Consider the following 22,500-nt stretch of genomic DNA (forward strand, 5'->3'; position numbering starts at 1 on the left):
TTTATATGGGTTGAATTTAAACAAATTAAGTTGAAGATTAGTCAATTTAATTAGTTTGTTTAAAACTTTAAAAACAATTAGTAAATCCAATGAATCATTTTTTTCAGTGTGCGCAGCTGAAGCTCGACTTTTTTGATTTGACATTTAAATTTTGATCACAAATCAAATTGCAATATTAGTGAAAAATTAAAAAACAAAACAACAACACAATCTTATTTTATTTTTAACAAATCACACAAAATTATTTGGCTTTTCTAAAGCAGCTTTTTGGGATTTTTGTGAAAAACAAGTTAAAAATGGATGACAACCGGTTTTTATATTTACGCATTCTCAGTCTCAAAAATTATTTGGTTGTGTAAACGAACAGGCAAACCGTATAAAATTTACCTGTTTTTGGCTAAAAAAACGTTAACACGTAAACTGCCCCTAAAATTCCACGCGAGTCAACAGAATCTTGCAAAAATTATCCTCAGGTTAAGCCAAGATTCAAGAAGACTACCAACTCCTCCAGTCCAAACTCTCCTGTTACTCGCTGAAGTCACGTTTGTAACTGGAGAATTTAGCACTTCATCAAAGAGAGCGAGTCAGGAGGAGGTCGAGGAAATGAAAGCACGAAACCCAGCTGGGAGTTTTGTGAAGTCGTGCCATAAAAAAAGGCCACCAGATGAACAAAGAAGATAAAACATGTGTAATGTAACACTGACAGCACTGTTGTGTGTGTATGTGTGAACATCTGATGCGCCTCGTTTTTATTAGTGTTCGACAATACGCCATTCAATGGTTTGGCGTCAGTGAGGGTTTTTGTTTTAAAGAACATTTATGTTTTAATTCAGCAAGTATGCATTCAATTGATTAAATATAGACTTTGTGGAAAGGTTAAAAACAACATTTGCTAACATTTGCAACACATTTTATATCTAAAACACTTAAATGGCCTTGTTTACAGCAAGGCTATTATAGTTTTTTGCATTTTAAAATTAGTTTTTATTTCAATACTATACATTTCAGATTAGTTTTGGATAGTTTCAATAATGGTTTATTAGTTTTTTTAATTAGTTTCTATTTTGAGAAAATTGTATATATTTGGTTTTAGTTATTTTAGCTAAGCAGAGTTTGCACAGCTTGCGTTAACTCTTGTGCAAACCTCTTTGTAATAAAAAAAATATAATATTTTGAACAGACACAGAACGCAAAAGCATACAAATGCAAATATGTACAAGAGTAAACATTATGAAGAATTCAGACTTCTTCAAATTAAAGATAATATATACTTTATTATGCCTAGCTTACAATTTTTGCCGATTTTATGGGTATATTAAAAGATGTTTTTGTATATAAACGTGTTTTGACAGATTTGTTTGGCTGCAAAACCATCATCCACAGGCATTCCCTATTCTTATTATTCCTAAAAACAATCAGAACTTTTGATAAATGTTATTTTATTTCAATAACTGTTTTTAGTTTTAGTTTTTTATTAACTGGAAATTTCAACATTTTATTTAACTTTTTTTATCAATACGTTGAGTCTAAGTTTTAGCTTTTCTTTACTAAAATACTTTGTTTTACACTTAAATATGGTGTAAAAATGAATTTTCAACCATTTAGATCTCAAATGGACATTGAACAATAAAAACAGGTTAAAACAGTCTCTTAAGTCCGGGGTTTCTGCAGGTTTCACCAAGTTAAATTTAAGACTTAAGGACATTAAGCATTATGAATAAAATTTTAGACTTATAGAGGGCTAAATGCTATGGATTTATTTCAAATATCCAGGTTAGAAAATATTTTCTCTTGCCCTATCATAAAATTATTCAAATTTGAAACATTTAATAATACAATAATAATAATAATTTAGTTTAAATATTTTTTCATTAACTTTTTAAATATATCCATTTACAAACCCTAAACCCTTATCAAGAATAAAACAATTTATAGCTGTCAATTACTTCAGTCTACAATAATAATAATTTAATAATAAAAATGTAGGTCAGGTCGGTGTCCTCAGCACAGCAGTAGATAAATGGAGAACTTTTAAGCAGTTACTGTAAGGGTATAGCTATACATCAACAAAGGAAAATTAGAAGCTGTTAAAAAAAAGATTGAAGACCTACAACACAATTTCAGTAGAATTAAGACTTTTTATGGTCTAAAATTTTGCTTTTGAGATTTAAGACAATTTAAGAATTAAGACCCCACAGACACTTTAAGTCACTTTTTCCTGAATTCAGATTTTTACTGGATTACGTTTGTGTCAATCTGATTAGAAGTGGGCAACATTATTTATAGGTATAAAGCGGGGCCTAAAACATTAGGTTTGATCACTTTCAGCCATTTTTTCACGTCTCATGTCAAGATGGTGGTGGTGTGGATAAATGCGCTATATAAATACACATTGCAAGATACATTTAATCAATCCAGTAATAATTGATTACGGCATTTTGTAGATGCATTATTAACATTAACCACTGTGTTTACTATTTGGTTACCATTTAACAAAACAATAATATCAGGAAAGATTTGTGTTGAACTTTTGCGATATTGACTTAAAGCAGTGTCTGCTTCGGAGGAGGAGAACAAGGCAAAGTGTAGAGACGGGTGTCAGGTGAGAAAAAACAAAAGAAAGAAACAGGAAAGACAACTTGACTTCCTGTGGGTTGGGGAGACCACATTGTGGCTTAGTTTAGTAAAGAAGCAGAAGAATAAACAGATTAAGTAAAATAAAGGCACTCCTGCGACATTCATGTCAGGACAAGTCCTGTTTTTACCTGTGATGAGTCCTATTTTACCATTCATTGGCGATTCGCACACACCACAGGTCACCACACCCGTCCCTGGCCTCTATCTGACAGTCAACAGTCCGCCCTTGTGCGACACTATGTCCAAGTTAACCAAGGCCGGTCTGATTACAGACTGTGCCCGTGTTTGCAAGCTTGTGTAAAATGTGAAACTAGCCATAATTACGGGCTTGTACAATTGCATGCGTGTGAGAGCGAAAGCGTGACCCCTTTATGAAACGTTCCAACAAAAACTGGTGAAGCAGAAACCGGACTTTCGAACACGGCAAATGCTGGCCACATAAATAAACACAGCCATGGGAGAGGTTAGATTAAAAACTACGAGTTTAGATTTGCAAAAATAACTACTTTATCTGCATCGTTTACATCAAACTTTGCAGGACCCAAAATAGAGCCTTGAGGTATCCTAAACTAACAGCGTGAATCAAACTTTACACTTTTGGGTTTACTTCATAAATGAGCTATTGTGTGTCATCCTTTAGCTTAAGGGCAATGTTTTACTTGGTCATTTCAGAACAATGGGAGATGTTAGCATAATGAGTCTTAACTGTATTGTTCCTCTCGTTTTGTAAACCGTGTTGGGTTGAATGATTAACTATAGTAGTGGGAAATGCTGTGCTTTCAGTCAGTTGACCAACCACAAACTATGCACCAACATGGCTAATCTAACGTTGATCAGATCTAAAAATCTCAGTTGCGTCACATATTTCACACTTGATGTCATTCAGCTCAATCTCAATGCCTATCGTGCTTGGCAGAACTGATCAACGTCTTAGCACATGACTAGCAGTTCTGCAACATTTACACAGTTAAAATGAATTATAGGCATATTAGTGTTCAACAATATGCTATTGAGTGGTTTGGGGTAACTAAGGGTTTTTGTTTTTAAGAACATTCATGCTTTAATTCAGCAAGAGCGTATTAGATTGATTAAAAGTGACACCACAATGTAATTAGACTCTCAAATGACCTTGTTTACACCATGGTTATTATAGTTTTAATATTTTAGATGAGTTTTTATTTTAAAACTATACATTTTAGATTAGTTTAAGATTGGTTTGGTTAGATTTTGTTTAGTTTTTATTTTGAGCTTTCTATTTAGTCTTGGTTGGTTTCAGTTTTAGTTTTTTCTAGTTTAGAGTTTGCACTGCTTACATTAACTCTTAATACTCAAAACAATATAATAGTTTAACCCAAAACACACAAATTTGTAAAAAGAAAAAAAGGGTAAAACTTATGAATAATTCAGACAAACTTCTTCATGAGACAATCTACAGTTTAATATGCTTAATTTACAGTTTTTGATAAAGAAAGAAATGATAGAATGATAGATGTTTTTGGTTATGTTTTTGTATATACAAACGTGTTTTAACCAATTTGAATTGATTATATTTTTTGCTAAATAATATTTTATTTCAGTTGGACTTTCTGGGAGTGTTATTTGTTTCACTTAGTGACTTAGTTTCACCAATAGTTTTAGATTTTTTGTTTACTAAAATAACCTTGGATTAAATACAGCAAATAGACTTATGTATCAATTATAGACATGACTAGATGCAACAATACCCTGAATTTGTACCAACATTAATGAATTGCGCTTCCAATGTTTTATTATTAAGCTACACCATTATGGAATACACTCAGTCATAAATATTTTGTGCAAAATACAGTTTCACCACAGACACAATGACCTGATTATGAGTACTAATCAAAAAGCGACACTGCACTGTCAAAATGATGTCACAGACATTAATAAACTAGAAAAACCATCGTTATTGTGCTAACTTGGCTCACTATCCTTTGCCCGTTCTTAATTTTGATTCTGTAAAATGTTCAAGAAAGAGCTCATTAAGTCTCAACCTTTATTACATTTTAAGACGGGCATTTCTCGGGAGCTCGAGTGCCCAGCCATTTTGCTCGGCGGGCTTCTTTCAGTCTGGATTCAAGATCTTATAACGCTAGCGCACCGTTGCAATCGATGGCTCCCGCTTGTCTATTAATGCCGGTGACATCATCTTTGACGTCATTTTGACAGTGAAGTGACATTTTTTTTATTCGTACTCGTAATCAGGTCGTCGTGTCCGTAGTGAAAGTGTATTTTGTGTTTGTAAAGTACACCCATCGTAAATGTATAAGTCGTACACAAACAGACAAAAGAAATGTCGTATCAGAGTGTTCTAATCGCAGATTTCGGAATTGTACCCTCGTAAAATTACAAGTAACGTTACGTTTCACTATACGTTTTTATAATTACAGATGCGTGAATTTCATTTATGCACAACATATTTATGATAGCGATTTTATTCCATACACCTTTAGCACCTAATAGGAGGACAAACGCAGTCAATCTCTGAACAATTAAAAACCCTAAGGATGTTTTTTTTTATTCACAATGTACTTCTATACAAATAACTTTTACATTTACAATAAATACTTCAAATAATATTACAAAATTTTTCTTTTTTTTTTGAAAAGCTGCTTCTGAATATGAACCATATTCCTGTTGCATGACTCTGAACAAAATTACGTCATTCTCACCCACATTCCAACCCTTTTTGTTTAGTTTAAAGATAATGGAAGTCCTGTCAGTGAAAGATGATGATTCCTTTCCCAAAAAGGGTGTGCACGTAGCGGCGACTGTTTATTTAAAGGGTTTGTTTGAGGTTTTCCATAGTTGTCATATAGGTGTCAAATCAGTTCACATACAGGACAAAGAGCAATAAAACCACATTACTTGACAACAATCTGTCACTAACAAACACAAAGCACTTTTTTTTTCTTCAAGAGCATAGTTCTTACTACAGATTGTTAGCATGCTAATACGTTCTAAAATTCATCCCGACACTAAAAAACTTAGGTATTTCCTCGGTGACTAGCCAGCTAATTAGCCATCCATCCCTTCACATTTGGCCAGAGCTACTAAGCAGTTCCCCGAGGCTCTTCAAAATACACATTTGCAGCTCATTGATCCCATTTAGGCTCATAGAAAAGAGTCCGTAACACAAACAATCCCTGAGGGAAGGTTTAATGAAGAGAACATGGTACACACAAAGTCTCTGTTTAACCCAAGCTAGCACACATGCAGATCTGCACCTGGCACTTCACAGGAGATATGACAGGCCGTGAGGCTTTCAACAAAATCAGTTGATTTATAAAACAACCGAAGAAAGGTCCGACTAAAAGCATGTGCGCTAACCCTCCCTCACCTCGATAACTATCAGCGCACAAATATTGGATGGAGAGGTTCAAGAATTCCAACGGATCACAGTGGCTTTTATTAAAAAAGCAAGGGAATGAAAGGCTGAGGGAAGATTCAATAAGCTAGCATTTTCTCAGAGATAATCTATAAAGTATTAGTTAGCCATTGTCTGTTCACTTAACAGCTGACATGTCAGCCTGTCACAATGAATCGTTTTTGTTGTGCGATATATTCAAATTGCTGCAATGATTGATATTATTATTAAATTAAAAACTAATATAAAACTAATATAAACACTGTCTCTGTTATGGAAGTGGACAGCAGCTTTGAAACAAACCTCATTTGGACAACTTCCAACCTGCCAGTAGTTTTTCAGGAAAATGTGAAAACTCGCCTTCGCCTGTCAGTAAGCATCCTTCCGAAAGCAGTGACCTAAGCTTGCTGGCACCTCCAACAGAGTTTAGAAGAGATGACAGAGGCTGAATAATCAGCTAAATTGTTGCAGATATTCATTTTTACACTCACTGGCTACTTTATTAGGTACACCTGTCCAACTGCCACACATGGCAGCAACTCAATGCATTTAGGCATGTATACCTGGTCAGGACGATCTGCTGCAGTTCAAACAGAGCATTAGAATGAGGGAAAAGGTCATTTAATTGACTTTGAATGTGCCATGGTTGGTGGTGCCAGACGGGCTGGTCTGAGTATTTCAGAATCTGCTGATCTACTGTTATTTTCATTAGTACTAATTGAGCATCATGTCAACGTTACAGCCTACCTGAGTATTGTTGCTGACCATGACCATTCCTTTTTGACCACAGTGTACCCATTTTCTGATGGCTACTTCCAGCAGGATAATGCGCCATGTCATAAAGCATGAATAATCTCAGACTGGTTTCTTGAACATGAGTTCACTGTACTTAAATGGCCTCCACAGTCACCAGAACTCAATCCAATAGAGCACCTTCGGAATGAAGTGGAATGGGAGATTCGCATCATGGATGTGCAGCCAATAAATCTGAAGTAACTTCATGATGCTATCATGTCAATATGGACCAAAATCTCTGAGGAATATTTCCAGTACCTTGTTAAATCTATGCCACTAAGGATTAAGGCAGTTCTGAAGGCAAAAGGGGGACCAACCCCGTACTAGTAAAGCCTGATTTATACTTCTGCGTCAAGTGACCGGCGTAACCCACTGCGCATCTAACGCGTGTAGCTGTGCATTTATACTTCTGCGCGCTGTCTCTGTTGGTCTGCATTAACACTTCCGAAACGCTAGTTGGCAGTGAGGTGTTAATGCTCCTCTGTGTCGAGTTTCTTCGCTGATGTTTTGCTTTTCCTAAACACTTCCTGAATGTACAAGTGGCACAAACTCGCTCATTTTGAGGCAGGAACCAGCAGACGAGCAAAAACTTTAACTATGAGGTAAACACAAAACAAAACTTTCCATCCGGAGCTCCTTCTTGGGACTCCACATTTGTAAACAATCGCTGCATCGGGCTTGTGCCATTCGCACGACTCTTGGTCCCGCCCTGACTCGTCAGCGCTACCAAGCAGACCAATCACAGAGCTTGCGCTTCGCGTCGTTGCGACGTGTAGTTACATTTGTAGAGGTGCACGTCAGCAACGCCGACGGCCACGGCGTAGGGCTATGCGTCAACGCATTCTGTATTCGGCCCAACTATTAACTTTATTTTTGCAAGCTAAACCATAATGTCAACAATAAAACAGCTTTCATAGCATAAGATTAGCATTTGTTATGTATAATATCCATTGAATTTTAAGCAAAGAATTACAATGTCGTCATAGAAACAGTGAAGTTAAATTACTACCTTTCACCCAGAGAACTCACAAAGCAGCCTAGTTGGTTAACCATTTTTCTTCACAATGACAGTAAAAATCCACCTTTTTAGCAAAGCCAGAGCTTATGATTGTGTAGAAAACACAGCTGGCTACGTTTTATGATGAATGAGCAAATCAAACTTCTCTCTTCCCATGGCGAAAAGCCATGTGTAGATCGCAGGTTAGTATAAAGGTGCTAACGTATGGCGTCAGGCTATTGGCATGGTATCACATAATCAAAAAATGTGTGTAATGGGTCAATTGAACAGAAAAAAAAAGTCGGAAGTTTTGATTCTATCATTTTCTTTCCCCCTTCCTCTTCCTAATGATAGAAAAACAACATGCTGAGGCAAGATTCAGTCTTCCGTTCAACTGAGGTCTTGTTTCACAGCTGAACCAAAGACCCCTTAAACTTTTAATAATCCCAAAACACACACAGCGACTCGATTTCCCAGATGGTGGAGGAAAACTAAGCACACAGACGAAACACAGTACTGAACAAATGTTCAAACTATTAAATAGACTTTTTACTGCTGTATAAAAAATTAGTGGTGAAAAATAATTTGAGAAAATTGAAATTTTCAAAATGCATCGCCATTCTCTCTTGAATTGATTCTGAGCTTAGTGTTTAACAGCACATGGCGCTGTATGCTTTACTCTGTAAGCCGTACTCTGCTTGCAACCAATTTCTTACAAATATCCCTAGAATTAATAATAATCATCAATAAAGTTAGAAAAAGTTTGAGCGAATTACAAGAACAGTAATAGTAAGCTTTGCTTACATTAATCTTGTGATATAAATGCCAACTTATTTGACTTAAGTCGAATGCACAAGCAACATCTAGAACGACATCTGCAGTAAAAAACTAGCCTAGAGCAACGTCTGCTTTTTAAAACTAGCCTAGAGCAATGTCTGCTGTTAAGAACTAGTCTAAAGTGCCATCTGCAGTTAAAAACTAGCCTAGAGCACCATCTGCAGTTAAAAGCTAGCCTAGAGCAGCCACTGCTGTTTAAAAACTAGCCTAGAGCAATGTCTGCTGTTAAGAACTAGTCTAAAGTGCCATCTGCAGTTAAAACTAGCCTAGAGCTCCATATGCAGTTAAAAACTAGCCTAGTGCTCCATATGCTGTTTAAAAACTAGCCTAGAGCAACATCTGCTGTTTAAAAACTAGCCTAGAGCAACGTCTGCTGTTAAGAACTAGTCTAGAGTGCCATCTGCAGTTAAAAACTAGCCTAGAGCAATGTCTGCTGATTAAAAACTAGCCTAGAGCAATTGCTGCTGTTTAAAAAGTAGCCCAGAGCAAAGTCTGCTGTTTAAAAACTAGCCTAGAGCAATGTCTGCTGTTTAAAAACTAGCCGAGAACAATGTCTGCTTTTAAGAACTAGTCTAGAGTACCATCTGCAGTTAAAAACTAGCCTAGAGCAATGTCTGCTGATTAAAAACTAGCCTAGAGCATTGTCTGCTGTTTAAAAAGTAGCCCAGAGCAAAGTCTGCTGTTTAAAAACTAGCCGAGAACAATGTCTGCTTTTAAGAACTAGTCTAGAGTGCCATCTGTGGTTAAAAACTAGCCCAGAGCAATGTCTGCTGTTTAAAAACTAGCCTAGACCAAAGTCTGCTGTTTAAAAACTAGCTGAGAGCAATGTCCGCTGTTAAGTACTAGTCTAGAGTGCCATCTGTGGTTAAAAACTAGCCTAGAGCAACGTCTGCTGTTTAAAAACTACCTTAGAGTGCCATCTGCAGTTGAAAACTAGCCTAGAGCGCAGTCCTCTGTTAAAAACTAGCCTAGAGCATCTTCTGCTGTTAAAAAAATATTCTAGAGTGCCATCTACTATTAAAAAACTGCATAGAGCAGAATCTGCTGTTAAAAACTAGCCTAGAGCGTCCTTTGTTGTTAAAAACTAGTCTAGAGCATTGTCTGCTGTTAAAAACTAGCCTAGAGTTGCAGTCTGTTGTTAAAAACTAGCCTAGGTCGGTGCCAGTGGCTAGTTTTTAACAGAAAATAGCAAAGCATTTTGAAAATCTCAAAATCAAAGCAGAATCGACTCCTCAGATAAAATTTCATCGCAGCTCTACTATTAAATTGCAATAAACCTGTGAGGAACAATTAAACACATATTAGTTTTACCTTAAAGCTAGTAAGCTCTTGTTTGGTGAATCCATGACTGTGGATAATCTTCATCTGTTTGACCAGCGTACTTTTTCCACTTTCTGCAGCACCTACAACAATAGTTTGTGCAGAAAAATTTAAGCCATTTAGGTTTCATTCATTCCTTCGTTTATTTTATTTTCGGCTCAGTCCCTTTATTAATCAGGGGTCGCCACAGCGGAATGAACCGCCCATTTAGTTTTTACATTTAAAAAAATAAACAAACTAATTTTAAGTGACAGTTCTCATAGATTACACCAAGATAAGTCATGGTTTCATTGACTAAAAGCTGAATTTCCATTCCACATCTAATAAATAGAAAAACAGGTCACTGTTGTGCTCTTTTATTAAAAAGATCATATTAAAATGACATTAAATGTTAAAAATAATAACAATATTAAAATGGTTTAAGTTTGAATATCATTTAGCCAAAATAGCCAAAATGAAAACAACGATAAATAGTTTACCTCAGATTAAGGAACTGTGATTTGTGAACTGCTCCAGTTTCGATATTTTATAGCTGGTTTTATAAACTTAACAATTAGCTTTTCTGTCATCTACTTTTTAACGCCCAGTCTTTTGAAGTGGTCATTTTTAAGCCAAAGCTCTTAAAATTGATGTTATCCTGATGGCATTTGACAAGTGACTGCCAGTTAATGAGAGTGAATTGTGAAAGTAATAAAATGGAGCTGAAAAAAACTATAACAACAGCCTTTTGATAAATAGAAACATCACAATAATTTTGTAGAGCTGCTTTGGAACGATAATTATTGTGAAAAGAACTATACAAATAAACATGAACTGAATAATTTATGCTACAGTATTTATACTTTTGGTGGGTTGCAGCTGGAGAGCCATTCACTGCGTAAAACATATGCTGGATAAGTTGGTGGTTCATTCCGCTGTGGCGACCATGTATTAATAAAGTGACTAAGCCGAAAAGAAAATGAATGAATTCATGCTATAGCACAACAATACAGTATTTATTAATGCCTACAGTATTTATTATTACACTTTATCAGCTCACTATGGGTAATAGTACAGTATTACAAGGTGTTGTAAACACTAAATGATAGACATAATACACTTTACGGTTCAATAACACTACACTATTTACTATAAATTACTATAAGAACCCAAAACACATTTATACATGTTTAACATATCTCCAATACGACCAATGTAAACATCAAAATCCCGGTTATTTCAGCTCAAAGCAACGGGAATATGAAGTTTGTGCTGTTCTCACCCAGCAAGAGGATCTTCACCACGTTCAACTCTCTCTTGGCGTACTCGTACAGGTCTCTGTCTATCTGCGAGCTGTGGATCTTCGCCTTCTTGTCCTCCTCTGTTGTCACCTCTGAGCCCAAACACAGACCCATTTCCAGAGCTCATGTCTTTCTAGAAGAGCTAAAGGTCCAGTTGGAATCCCCAAATCACGGACGAGAAGCGTTTAAAGTCGTGTAAGAACATCCCGGAGGGTCGCGCGCGCGCTTCATTAAATACACCAGGTAATAACGCGTACAAATAATGACAACAAACTCTGTCACGAGTGTTTATTTTGAAGATTTCTCGATGTATATCTCTGTGTTGTGGAATGAATGGAGAAAAGAGAGGAAAAAAAGTTTCAAATTCGACAGATCCCGATTAGTTCCGTCAGATTCATATAAACAGCGAGATCGTTTATACTGTGACAGAAGACGCGGACATTTGTTAAAAAAAAACACGACACGGCTTTACCTGTTCATGTTGGTGGTAAGATAAGTTAATATAAATGGTGAATATCGGCTGTTCGGAGACTCTTTTTGGGGGTGTCCGCTTTCTTTAGGAAGGAAGTGACGTGTGTTTGTGGAACTTTGTCACCTGAGAGGGGTTTTGTTTTCGCTGTGCTCAAGGTATGTGCACAATAATACAAGTGGTGCTCGCTGTTATCAAATTGAGCTGTTGTTTAATAACGTTGAGCTTTAAAAAGTAAAACAAAAGCACGCAATAATAAATAATAATGAACGAAAATAAATAAAGTGCATAATAAATAATTTTAAAGTATTTAAAAATATTGCAAGTACATGAATTAAGTAAAATAATCAAAACTGTAGTTTTTGTAACATACAAAAAACAAAATACAATGAAACGTTTTACAAAGCAATTAATTAAATAAAAAACAAATGAATTATATCAAATGAAATGAAAACGAAGTTCTTTTAAAAAAAATATTATTACATTTGTTTTAATTTTTTAAAAACTTTTGTTGTTAAAAAACAACGAAAACGGTCCATTAAAAATTACAATCAAATATATGTACAGTTATAAGTAAACGAAACAAAGTAAACAAAACAATTACAAACAAAAGTAAAAACAAAAGCAAAAACCAGCCCCAAAATAAATTAAATTAAGCACCAAACAAAACAAAAATGCAATAAATAAATGAAAAATAAACCAAATCCATCCAAGTAATATCAAAGTAAAACAAAAACAAAAAACACAAGTAAATAAAATCCGAGTACATAATGTAAAATCAACCTAAAATAATTTTATCAAATAAACTGAAATGAGTAAATGTAAATATTATGTAAGAAATTAAAATGAGCAGACAAAAACTAAATAAAATTAAATATTTTTTACAAATTTAATTAAATTAAAAAGTAAAAAATAAAATGCAGTGGGTAGCACAATCGCCTCACTGCAAGAAGGTCGCTGGTTCGGGCCTCAGCTGGGTCAGTTGGCATTTTTGTGTGGAGTTTACATGTTCTCCCCTTGTTCACATTGATTTTCTCCAAGTGCTCCAGTATCCCCCACAAGTCCGAAGACATGTGGTACAGGTGAATTGGGTAAGCTAAATTGTCCGTAGTGCATGTATAATGAGTGTGTGTGGATGTTTCCCAGCTGGAAACATCCACTGAGCAAAACATGCTGGATAAGTTGGTGGTTCATTCCACTGTGGCGACCTCAGAATAATAAAAGGGACTAAGTCGAAATAAAAATGAATGAATGAAATTAAACTAAATAAATTATTTATAAAAATATGAAGACAACACAAATTACAATTGACTAAATGAAACAACAAAAACCTATAGCACAAAATAAATAAAATTAAACTTAAATTAAAATAAAAATGCAATTAAATGAAGAACAAATTAAATAATTTAAGTAACTGATTATCAAGAAGCAAAATAAAACAAAGTAAAATATGAAATCAAATAAATTTGAAATAAAATGTATTAAAAGCATTTTAGTGATTTAATGAAGCGAAATTAAATCAAACATAAATTAAGTACCAATTTAAATGTTACTAATAAAACGGTTTATTATATTAGAATATAAATAAAAACACTAATCTATAAATAAAATCTAGACTTTAAAATGAGTTAAAAAGCATAAATAAATAATACTCAAAGCAAGCTTTTTTTGATAGTTTTATTGTGTAAACTGCAAATTAATTTGCAATTAGTTGATGTATTGTGATGAATTAATTAAATTAAAGATTGTCTGAGAGCGTTTCACGCCTAACAGTACATTCAGTATTGGTCACTCAACATTTTTCTGCTCACATCTGCAACGTACAGACATTAAATTAGTGTTTTTTTCACAGCAATTCACCCAAAATGGACAAGATGTTCAAAACAAACAAACAAACAAAACAAAAAAATAAGCGTCAAGGTGCTTCAATGGTCAAACACAAGATGAAACCGCATTCAAATGGGATAAAAGTACAGGCATAAAAGTGGTTTTAAAATTCACACTCTTGCACAGAAAGAATATTTATGTGTTGTTTTTTTTAAATGAATGGAAGTGTGATGTTCAATCCGCGGTGAAGTTTGTAGACCGATAAAATCAATATATCTAATAATCACCTGAGGTCAAAGACTTGCGATCATGACTATTACAGGTGAGAAAGAGAAAATGAAAGTGGTAAAAGACTGTAAAAATGCCAGATGTGTGACTCTAGACTCTGTTTTATATAACACGCATATTAAAATTTACAGTTAAACTACAGGAAAACTAAAGCAGCACCACTGGAGTTAAATATACTGGGGTTAAAATCTGTTAAACATACGGGATTACGCCACATTTTACCACAAAATCAGATTATATATCATTAACTTTTTGCATTTTGACATAATTAAAACGTCTTTACAATTTTATACAATTATATACATACATACACAAGTGTTCTAGATTCTCAAAGTCCTTCAGTTCTGCTATGGAAAGGTATAAGTTCTTCGAGTTCTCTGTTCATCTTCTCTAAGGTCTAGATTCTCAAGAGTACTCCACTTCTAGACATTACATTTTGTAAGTTCTCCAAGTACTTCAGGTTATGTTCATGTTCTCCAAGTTCTAGATTCTCAATAGGTCACCAGTTCTTAACAGTACATTTTTTAAGTTCTCCAAGTTCTAGACTCTCAAGAGTATTCCTGTTTTAGACAGTACATTTTGTAAGTTATCCAAGTACTTTAGATTCTCTGTTCATGTTCTCCAAGTTCTAGATTCTCAACAGTTTTCCACTTCTAGATAGTATATTTTGTAAGTTCTCCATGTATGTCAGGTTCTATGTTCATGTTCTCCAGGTTCTAGATTCTCAATCGCTCACCGGTTCTAGATAGTACATTTAAGTTCTCCAAGAACTTCAGGTTCATTTTTCCTGTTCTCCAAGTTCTAGATTCTCAATAGTTCTGCAAGTAACTCAGAGTCTCTGTTCATGTTCTATGAGGTCTACATTCTCAATAGGTCACCGGTTCTAGAGAGTACATTTTGTAAGTTCTTCAAGTTCTAGATTCTCAAGAGTACTCCTGTTTTAAACAGTACATTTTGCAAGTTATCCAAGTACTTCAGATTCTCTGTTCATGTTCTTCAAGTTGTAGATTCTCAACAGTTCTCAAGGTACTTCAGATTATCTGTTTATGTTCTCCAAGTTCTAGATTCTCAAGAGTTTTCACGTTCTAGACAGTATATTTAGTAAGTTCTCCAAGTATTTCAGGTTCTATATTCAGTTCTAAATTTTCAGAGATCTCTAGTTTGAAGGTACAGTGTTCATGTTCTCCAAGTTACAAATCCTCAAAATTCTCTGGTTCTAGATGATAAATTCTGCAAGTTCATTTAGTTCTATGTACATTTTGTCTAAGTTCTAAATCCTCAGAATCCTCTAGTTCTAGATCGTAAGTTCTCCTTGTACTATGTTCATGTTTTCCAAGTTCTAAATCCTCAGAGTTCTCCAGTTCTAGATTATAAGTTCTGCAAGTTCATTGGGTTCTATGTTTCCAGGTTCTAGATCACAAGTCCTTCATACTCTGAAGTTCTACATTTTCAGAGTTCTCCAGTTCTAGTTTGTAGGTTCTTTGGGTTCTGTGTTTATGTTCTCAAAGTTCTAAATTCTCAGAGTAAGCAATTCTAAATTGTAAATTCTGAAAATTCCCTAAGTTCCAAATTCTCAGAGATCTCAGTTTTTAGTCTGCAATTTTGAAAACTCTTTAGGTTTTTATGTTTCATAACTTCTAAAGGTTCTAGATTGCTAATTTACATAAAAAAGTAAACATCACAATAAAATAAAAGTTAAACATATTCATTATACTTTAAAGTAATGAGAGTATTAAATTAAATTTTATCAAAATGCAAAAAAAGTTAATAGTTTTAATAGGGGCAAATGTATTTAAGCACTACCCTTTTGATTTTGGAGTAAAATATGACCTGAATATGACACCACAAGACTCACCCACGCTAGTAAGATTAACCTCACTAGTATGATCAGATACGATTTGAGTCGACGTGAATGTTTCCTTCAGTAAGCATATGCGCAGCTGGAACATTTCTTTTTTCAAAAAATGGTTAAAAATGACACAATCTTTCCATCAACTTCATAAATTATGTAAAAGCATTTGCCGAATGTTTCTCCCACTCAGAGAGAAAGTTTTCAACCCATTAAATAGGTGCCATAAACACTCTCTGCACACAACAAAGTGCATTTTCTTCAAACAAGAGTCGTATGATTTAAAACAAGTCCTTGTCCTCCTCTTTCTTTTTTTAAAATACCTTACTGTTCATTACTGAATGTAATTGAATGAGTCCAGGGGTGATTCTGTTCTACGACAATACCGATTAGCTTGGTTTGGTTAATTCTTCGCAAGAGCTGCTTCACTTTTCACAGATTCATCTTTACGCTTCAAAGCCTGGAGAACAGCCATTTCTTTCGCTTCCTTCTTCTGATTCCTGGCTTCAAACTGCAGCCTATAGTACAAAAAAAATCGTTGCATATTTTCATAAATATTTCAAGTGAGCGTTTTTGCTCGTATTTTCCTACAAACCTGTTCTCAATGATTCTCTGAACAATGTCGTCAGTGGTCAGATTGTTGCTGCTGTCCAGGATGCGGAAAATACCTCTTTTCTTTGGCTCCTTTAAAGTGGGAAAATGGGTAAACATTTTATTTACTGACCAGAAAAGCGTTTGTAGATCCATGCGAGAAGATTTTACTCACAGCATAAGGGTCGGTTCCATCTGCGTCAGGAAATACATTGGTTTTCCCATGACACACCAGATCCACCTACATATAAAAGGATAAATGATATGTGTATGGTGTTGAGAAACTGTGAAATGAACATATAAATACCTGATGCATTTGCTTATTTATTATTTAAAAATTTAAAAGCACCACAGAGTTCTCAATGTTCCAAAGGTTCTCCAGTTCTATAGTTTTAAATTTCTTACGTTTTATGTTCCTGACTTTTATAGTACTTTTTTAAAGCTACAAAATCTGAAGTGTGAACGTCCGATATTGTTTAGCTTCCGCACGCTCTAACTTTTCAAGATTTTAGGTTTTGGAGGTCTCCGTGTTCACAAATTTTTAGCTGTAGTTTGCCAAGTTCTGAAAGTTCTGACATTTAGTTTCCATATTGTCTGATTTTTCAAGATTTTAGGTTTTTTATGGTAAGAGCAGCCTGGCATTTGCCAAGTTCTAAAAGTTCTATTTTCATGTCGCCATCTTCTAACTGTTTTAGGTGCAGAACATTCAACAGTTATTGTAAGATCTTCGGATTCCATATTCGTGTTCTATACGTTCTTAATGTTCCAGGTGCTCAGTATTCTTCAGTTCTAGTTAGCAAAGTTCTAGGTTCTTTGTTCACATTCTCCAAGTTTTAAAAGTTGTAGATGATAAAATATCAAAAATATTTATCGGTAAATAAAGACAGATGGGTTTAATTTTAGGGCTTCTGAAATACTACAGCATTTTGATATACATTATGGTTGCCGATACATTGTTTATCTTTTGTCTTTTTTCCCCATCTTCCCTGCAAAAATGTCCCAAGTGCTCATTTGGGCCCTGTGAAGTTAACCTATAATGTATGATTGAACTCTCCGTAACTGTCTGAGGGTTTCCTTTTAAAGAGGCGAGCTGTAAATCTCTAGATTTTTCCCTGGAGAACAACAATGCAGAATTGCTGAAATAGTGGTCTGTCACTAAACCCCGAGTCTGGCTGCTCTCCCAGAGCTCTACACAACACACACACACAGCTTTATGCCTGAACAACGCACTGTGTGAACCACACAAACCTCGTTCTTTCCAGATTCAAAGCCTCTTATTGTGTTATTGTGTCTAGAAGGCGCTTGCATGACAACCAGTTTCTTATTCCCTATAGTGAATGAACACTGTAAAGCAGAACCAGTACTGTACCTTAAAGTGATCCAGAAGATCTTTTTCGACAGCGTACGGAGCCCCGATGACAACCTCAGACACGTACTGAAGACAAAAGAAATAAAATTAGTCAAAACTTAATTGAACTATTATTAACTATATGCTCTGGTTTGGGACTTGTGGAGCTGCACATTGATGGATTTGCTTTTCAGTGTTTGGACTTTACGCTGTGAAAATTAAACCACACTGAACTGAACTTCAACTCTGAAAACTGGACTGACACAGTTTCAATCTACTGGAGCATCAATGTTAAGCTGCTTTGACACTGTATACATTGCAAAAGCACTATAGAAATAAAGATGATGCTCTGTAGAAAAAGTTGAGTTGAGTTGTACTTTATTTTCCTTTTTCAGGAAATTTCATTTTAAAGCCTTCAAGGTCATTTACCATTTAAAATGCTAATGGACACTGCTTTAAATGACTTCATGTAATGATTACATTTAAACAAATAAACTCTTTAAATTGCTTCCCTGATGGCAGAACTTCATACATTGGTAATAAAACATGACTTGTATCATTTGCTATTACTTGTGAATTCCGAAAATACTAAAGTTCTGAAGTTCTCTGTCTTGGTTATACAGTTTCTGGTGTAATACGGAGTCTGTATGTTCTCTGTTTTCCAGACTCACATGATTCTCAAATTCTCCAGGTTTGGTGTTCTAAAAGCTCCATCTTTTCCAGCTGCAGGTTCTCCAAGTTCCCTACATCCTCCAAGTTGTATTATTCTAAAGTTCCAAATTGAAGGGCTCGAAATTGTCTTTTTTACTTGGTAGGACTGATGCTCCAGCCTGATCTCACCAGAAAACATAATACTATTTTACTACTCGAATTCGTATTCAGTCATATGAAAATGTACGGATTTTAAAAGGAGGCGTGGCACCCAACCCCAACCGCCATTGGAGGATAGGCAAATCATAGAAAATTGTACGAATGAAATCACACCATTCAATACGAATTAGCCGCTGATGGTCTTTGGACATCGTATGCGTCTTTTTCGTATTCATATGTGAAAAATTTGTCACGTATACAAACCTCGCACACTGAGTCTGATGCGTATTAATCAATCCATTACAAAAAAAACGCAAAGCTTTTCAGAGTCAGATTCAGCAATGATAGTTTGTTCTCCTCTCTTCTCCAAAGTAGAAGAAGAAAAAGCAATAGGCTACAGATTGTGTGCATTTAATACCAGCCCTCATAGAGAAGAAGGAGAGTTCTCTTCATCAAAGAGCTGCGCAGGATTATCCCGAAAAGCATAGTTTATTTCAGGAAATCAGTGGAAATTTGATACATTTCTTGTGATACTTCACACATTCACATCTGTAAACAAATCCTGACCAGAGACTGGCAGTACCTATAGGCATTATAATAGATTGTGGCAAACGTTGACATGTCGAAACAAAGGACCGAAAGCAGACCATACTTTCTATTTTGTCTATGAGCAGTACGTCAAATGTACGGATGAACAGACACACACAGACAAACACCAAGCAGCAGCAGGGGAGAGGTGTGCCGTTCACTGAATCTATCATATAGCGGTTCTCAGCTGTCCACCACGTTCTGTCTTATATTATGCACTGTGTTTGTCATCTGTGGATCAATTGACGACATTTTGTAGTTTACTTTTACGGCGGCTCTGAACTGTCAAAACACCTCTCAAAGTGCTTTTTTGGATGCGAAAAACGAATGAATGTTTCAGAGGCAGTGTGTCAGTACGATTCCCACAACGATTCCCACAACGTGAGGTCGAATTTATTTTTTAACGTGCAAAAATTACAGCCGAAAATGTCAGATGCAGTGTGCAATAACTTTAAATCAAAAAGTTACGAGGTGCTGTGAGATAGCATTGGTTGCTTCCACCTTTAAAAATGTAGGAGCACCACTGCAAACTGTGTGTTAACAAATTCATTACACCAATCAGAACTAAAGCCTGGTTTATATTCCACACGTCCGCTAGTTTGCTTGAGTGTATGTGCCGAATATGACGCCGTTGATGTGTTTGCGGAGGTTCGCCTTGGATGTGCGTGACATGATTTTGGCTGGCGGAGCGCATGATTTTTTTTTTTTGATTTGAGTTGAATATGAAACACTTTGAAGGGGTTTTGTCTGAAACTGGTACGACTGTACAAACACTTTTATGATCCGTGATCAGAGAGATAACAGATTATCAATAATTCTTGTCTAGAAATTGCAACAGCCGTGGGAAAGGAGGAAAGTTTTTGTTTAAAAATTTGAAAAAACATAAGGGAGTTTTTAAAAAAAATAGTTTGTTAAAGAACGCAAGAAATTAGTTTGTTAAAGGTAATAGAGGACATGGCAAAAGTGGAGACCCGGGTACACAATTACAGAAATATGTTTTTTCCACCAGTCATAGGTTTAACACTAATGTATATCTTACAATTTCGAATTTAAACAATTTAACAGTTACAGAACCATAATTAAGAAACAAATTAGACCTATTTTTTGATAACTGGAAAGGAATATTTGAACCCATTGGTTTACAATATACTGATGCCCTGTTTTTCAAGGCTTTATTGGTGATAATGATCAGGCATGTTGGACCATTGTTGCCTTTTTAGCATAAAGCAGGGGTCACCAATCTCGGTCCTGGAGGGCCGGTGTCCCTGCAGGGTTTAGCTCCAACTTGCCTTAACCTGCCTGGATGTTTTAAGTATACCTAGTAAGACCTTGATTAGCTTGTTCAGGTGTGTTTGATTAGGATTGGAGCTAAAATCTGCAGGACACCGGCCCTCCATGAACAAGTTTGGTGACCCCTGGCATAAAGTATAGGACAGAAGATAGTCAGACAGTAATGTGTGAATTGTGGAGCAGGCTAAATCTAAAGAAGAAGAAAAATAAAATAAAAAACATCAGTATTTTTCAGTAAGTATACTTTTTATCTGCTTTTATTCTTGCCATAATATAAATATATTTGTAGAGTAACACATGTTCTGTTGTCATTAATATTTTAATAAATGATGACAGGTAGAACTGTCCGAGATGTGAACAAAAGCAAGTGATGCATCAAAGTTTGATTAAAAAAAAAATCTAGTATGGTTTAAAAAATCTTTATAATCATTAAAATGATTTATACAAATAATAAAAATAATTAGTTTAAAAATCTTGAATGATATTAATGATATGACGTAGTTCTGGAAACTTTCTACTTCTCTGTTTATCTGTCTAGACCAGGGGTGTCAAACTCAATTCCTGGAGGGCCGAAGCCCTGCACAGTTTAGTTCCAACCCTACTCCAACACACTTACCTGTAGGTTTCAAACAAGCCTGAAGGACTCAATTAGTTTGATCAGGTGTGTTTAATTAGGGTTGGAACTAAACTGTGCACAGCTGCGGCCCTTTTGGAACTGAGTTTGACACCTGTGGTCTAGAATTTACGGTCAGTTTCTTTTGATGGTCCTCTGTCGTTTTAAAGAATATCACAACGGCGAACGCGGCATATAAAAGCCTCGTCTATTTCATGAGGTGCACGCGCAGTCAGCGGAAGTGCGCGATGCGGCACCAGGCGAAAGTATAAATCCAGCTTAACAACAACCAGCAACAACAATGTAACTAATTCTGTGATGACTTACTGACATTTGCGCAATAAGTCCAAAATGAATGTCCAATAATTATACTATGATGATAAAAATAATTATTTTCTGCTATAAAAAGTCCTGTCTGTTACATTATGAAAAATACAAATATGGTCACACTATAACCATAATATGACCTCGCACAAATGTTCCTAAATATACTATGGGGTTGCACAGATAAGCACATATGATTCAATTTTTGAGCCATGAATAGTCAGTTCTAACAGCACTCAAATCAACTGAAGTTCTAAAATCCTGAAGCCCAGGCAAACGCTGTTCTTCAGAAAGGCACGCACGTGTGGTTTTCATTGACATCTCAGTGTGAGGGAGGTTTGCAGTTCCTCTGCATGTTTCTGATACCGAAAGCTCAATGTGGGTTCTGTCTGAACGCGACGTCATGCTTTAGGTATGCTGTTCCGTAAGAGAGTGTGCGCTGTGGCTTGGAGAATCTCAAAGTATGAGATTTTTAATAGGCTTGGAGTTAAATCAACTTGTGATGTCTGTTATCTTGACCTTCCGATGTTTCATAATGCTTCAGCATTTTATCCTCCCCTTTTTTTTCCCAAAATATCCCTCCCTCCCTTCAAACAGAGCAACCCATTGTTCTTAAACAAGAACGCCAGGAACACAAAAGCAACATAAATCTATGCAACACAATAAAACGGGATTGGAGGAGACGGTAAATTATGCACAACCCAAAGAGCGGACTGGAGGAGGAGGTGATTTATGTTGGAAAAGATTAGGAGACGGTCATTTATGTCAAGTCATGCGCTAATTTATGCAGAACGCAAATGATTGGAGGAGGCGGTAAATTGTGCACTTACTCTGCAAGCGAGCACACTCAAGGTTCGCTCGTGAATATTCATGATGGGGTAGTTTTTCCCTTTGTAGCGGTTCACTTCCTACAAAAGATTGATACAAATAAAATATAAAATAAAAACAGGACATCAACAAATTTTTTTGTACCAGTGTTTCACTCAGCTTTACTGTAGTAAATCTATAACATGTATACTTTGCCTTTTAAGGAGATTAATCAAGTTCCCCTGAGGCCACGAAGTTCAAAAACTGTGTAAAACAGGTTTATGTGTCGTCACGCCATGGTTTTGACTTTGAACTTGACTTTTAATGGTTGACATGAGTTTTTTCGTCCAATCTGGGGTTTAACAATCATTTAAAACAGCTTGTTACAGCCCTTCTGATGAGCACAATGATGTTGGCGTTGCAAAATGTGTGTGTGTGT

At 35.6% G+C, this 22,500-nt stretch overlaps 2 protein-coding genes across 4 annotated transcripts in view; both read right to left on the reverse strand.

The window, feature by feature from the left end:
- The window catches only part of gnav1 (guanine nucleotide binding protein (G protein) alpha v1), a 57,511-nt gene extending 45,716 nt beyond the window's left edge, over positions 1-11,795 (reverse strand). The window contains exons 1-2 of one of the 2 annotated variants that reach the window (XR_012397487.1): positions 11,239-11,768; positions 9,969-10,060 (exon numbers count right to left, since the gene is read on the reverse strand). Coding sequence is in view for 1 of the 2 variants with exons in the window: in NM_001166014.1 (NP_001159486.1) it covers positions 9,969-10,060; positions 11,239-11,371 (225 nt within the window). In the remaining variant the exon portion in view is untranslated. Of the gene's footprint in view, positions 1-9,968; positions 10,061-11,238 lie in introns of both variants that reach the window. The other variant, NM_001166014.1, reaches the window with a different exon arrangement.
- A 4,211-nt stretch (positions 11,796-16,006) lies between these two features.
- Positions 16,007-22,500, reverse strand: part of pcyt2 (phosphate cytidylyltransferase 2, ethanolamine) — a 16,145-nt gene continuing 9,651 nt past the window's right edge. The window contains 5 exon segments of one of the 2 annotated variants that reach the window (NM_001006037.1): positions 16,007-16,208; positions 16,286-16,374; positions 16,457-16,522; positions 17,651-17,716; positions 22,085-22,162. In NM_001006037.1, the coding sequence (NP_001006037.1) occupies positions 16,094-16,208; positions 16,286-16,374; positions 16,457-16,522; positions 17,651-17,716; positions 22,085-22,162 (414 nt within the window). In that variant the 3' untranslated portion in view covers positions 16,007-16,093. 2 annotated transcript variants of the gene reach the window in all.

This window comes from Danio rerio, chromosome 22, assembly GCF_049306965.1.
Source record: "Danio rerio strain Tuebingen ecotype United States chromosome 22, GRCz12tu, whole genome shotgun sequence".
In the NCBI taxonomy this organism is placed as follows: domain Eukaryota; kingdom Metazoa; phylum Chordata; class Actinopteri; order Cypriniformes; family Danionidae; genus Danio; species Danio rerio.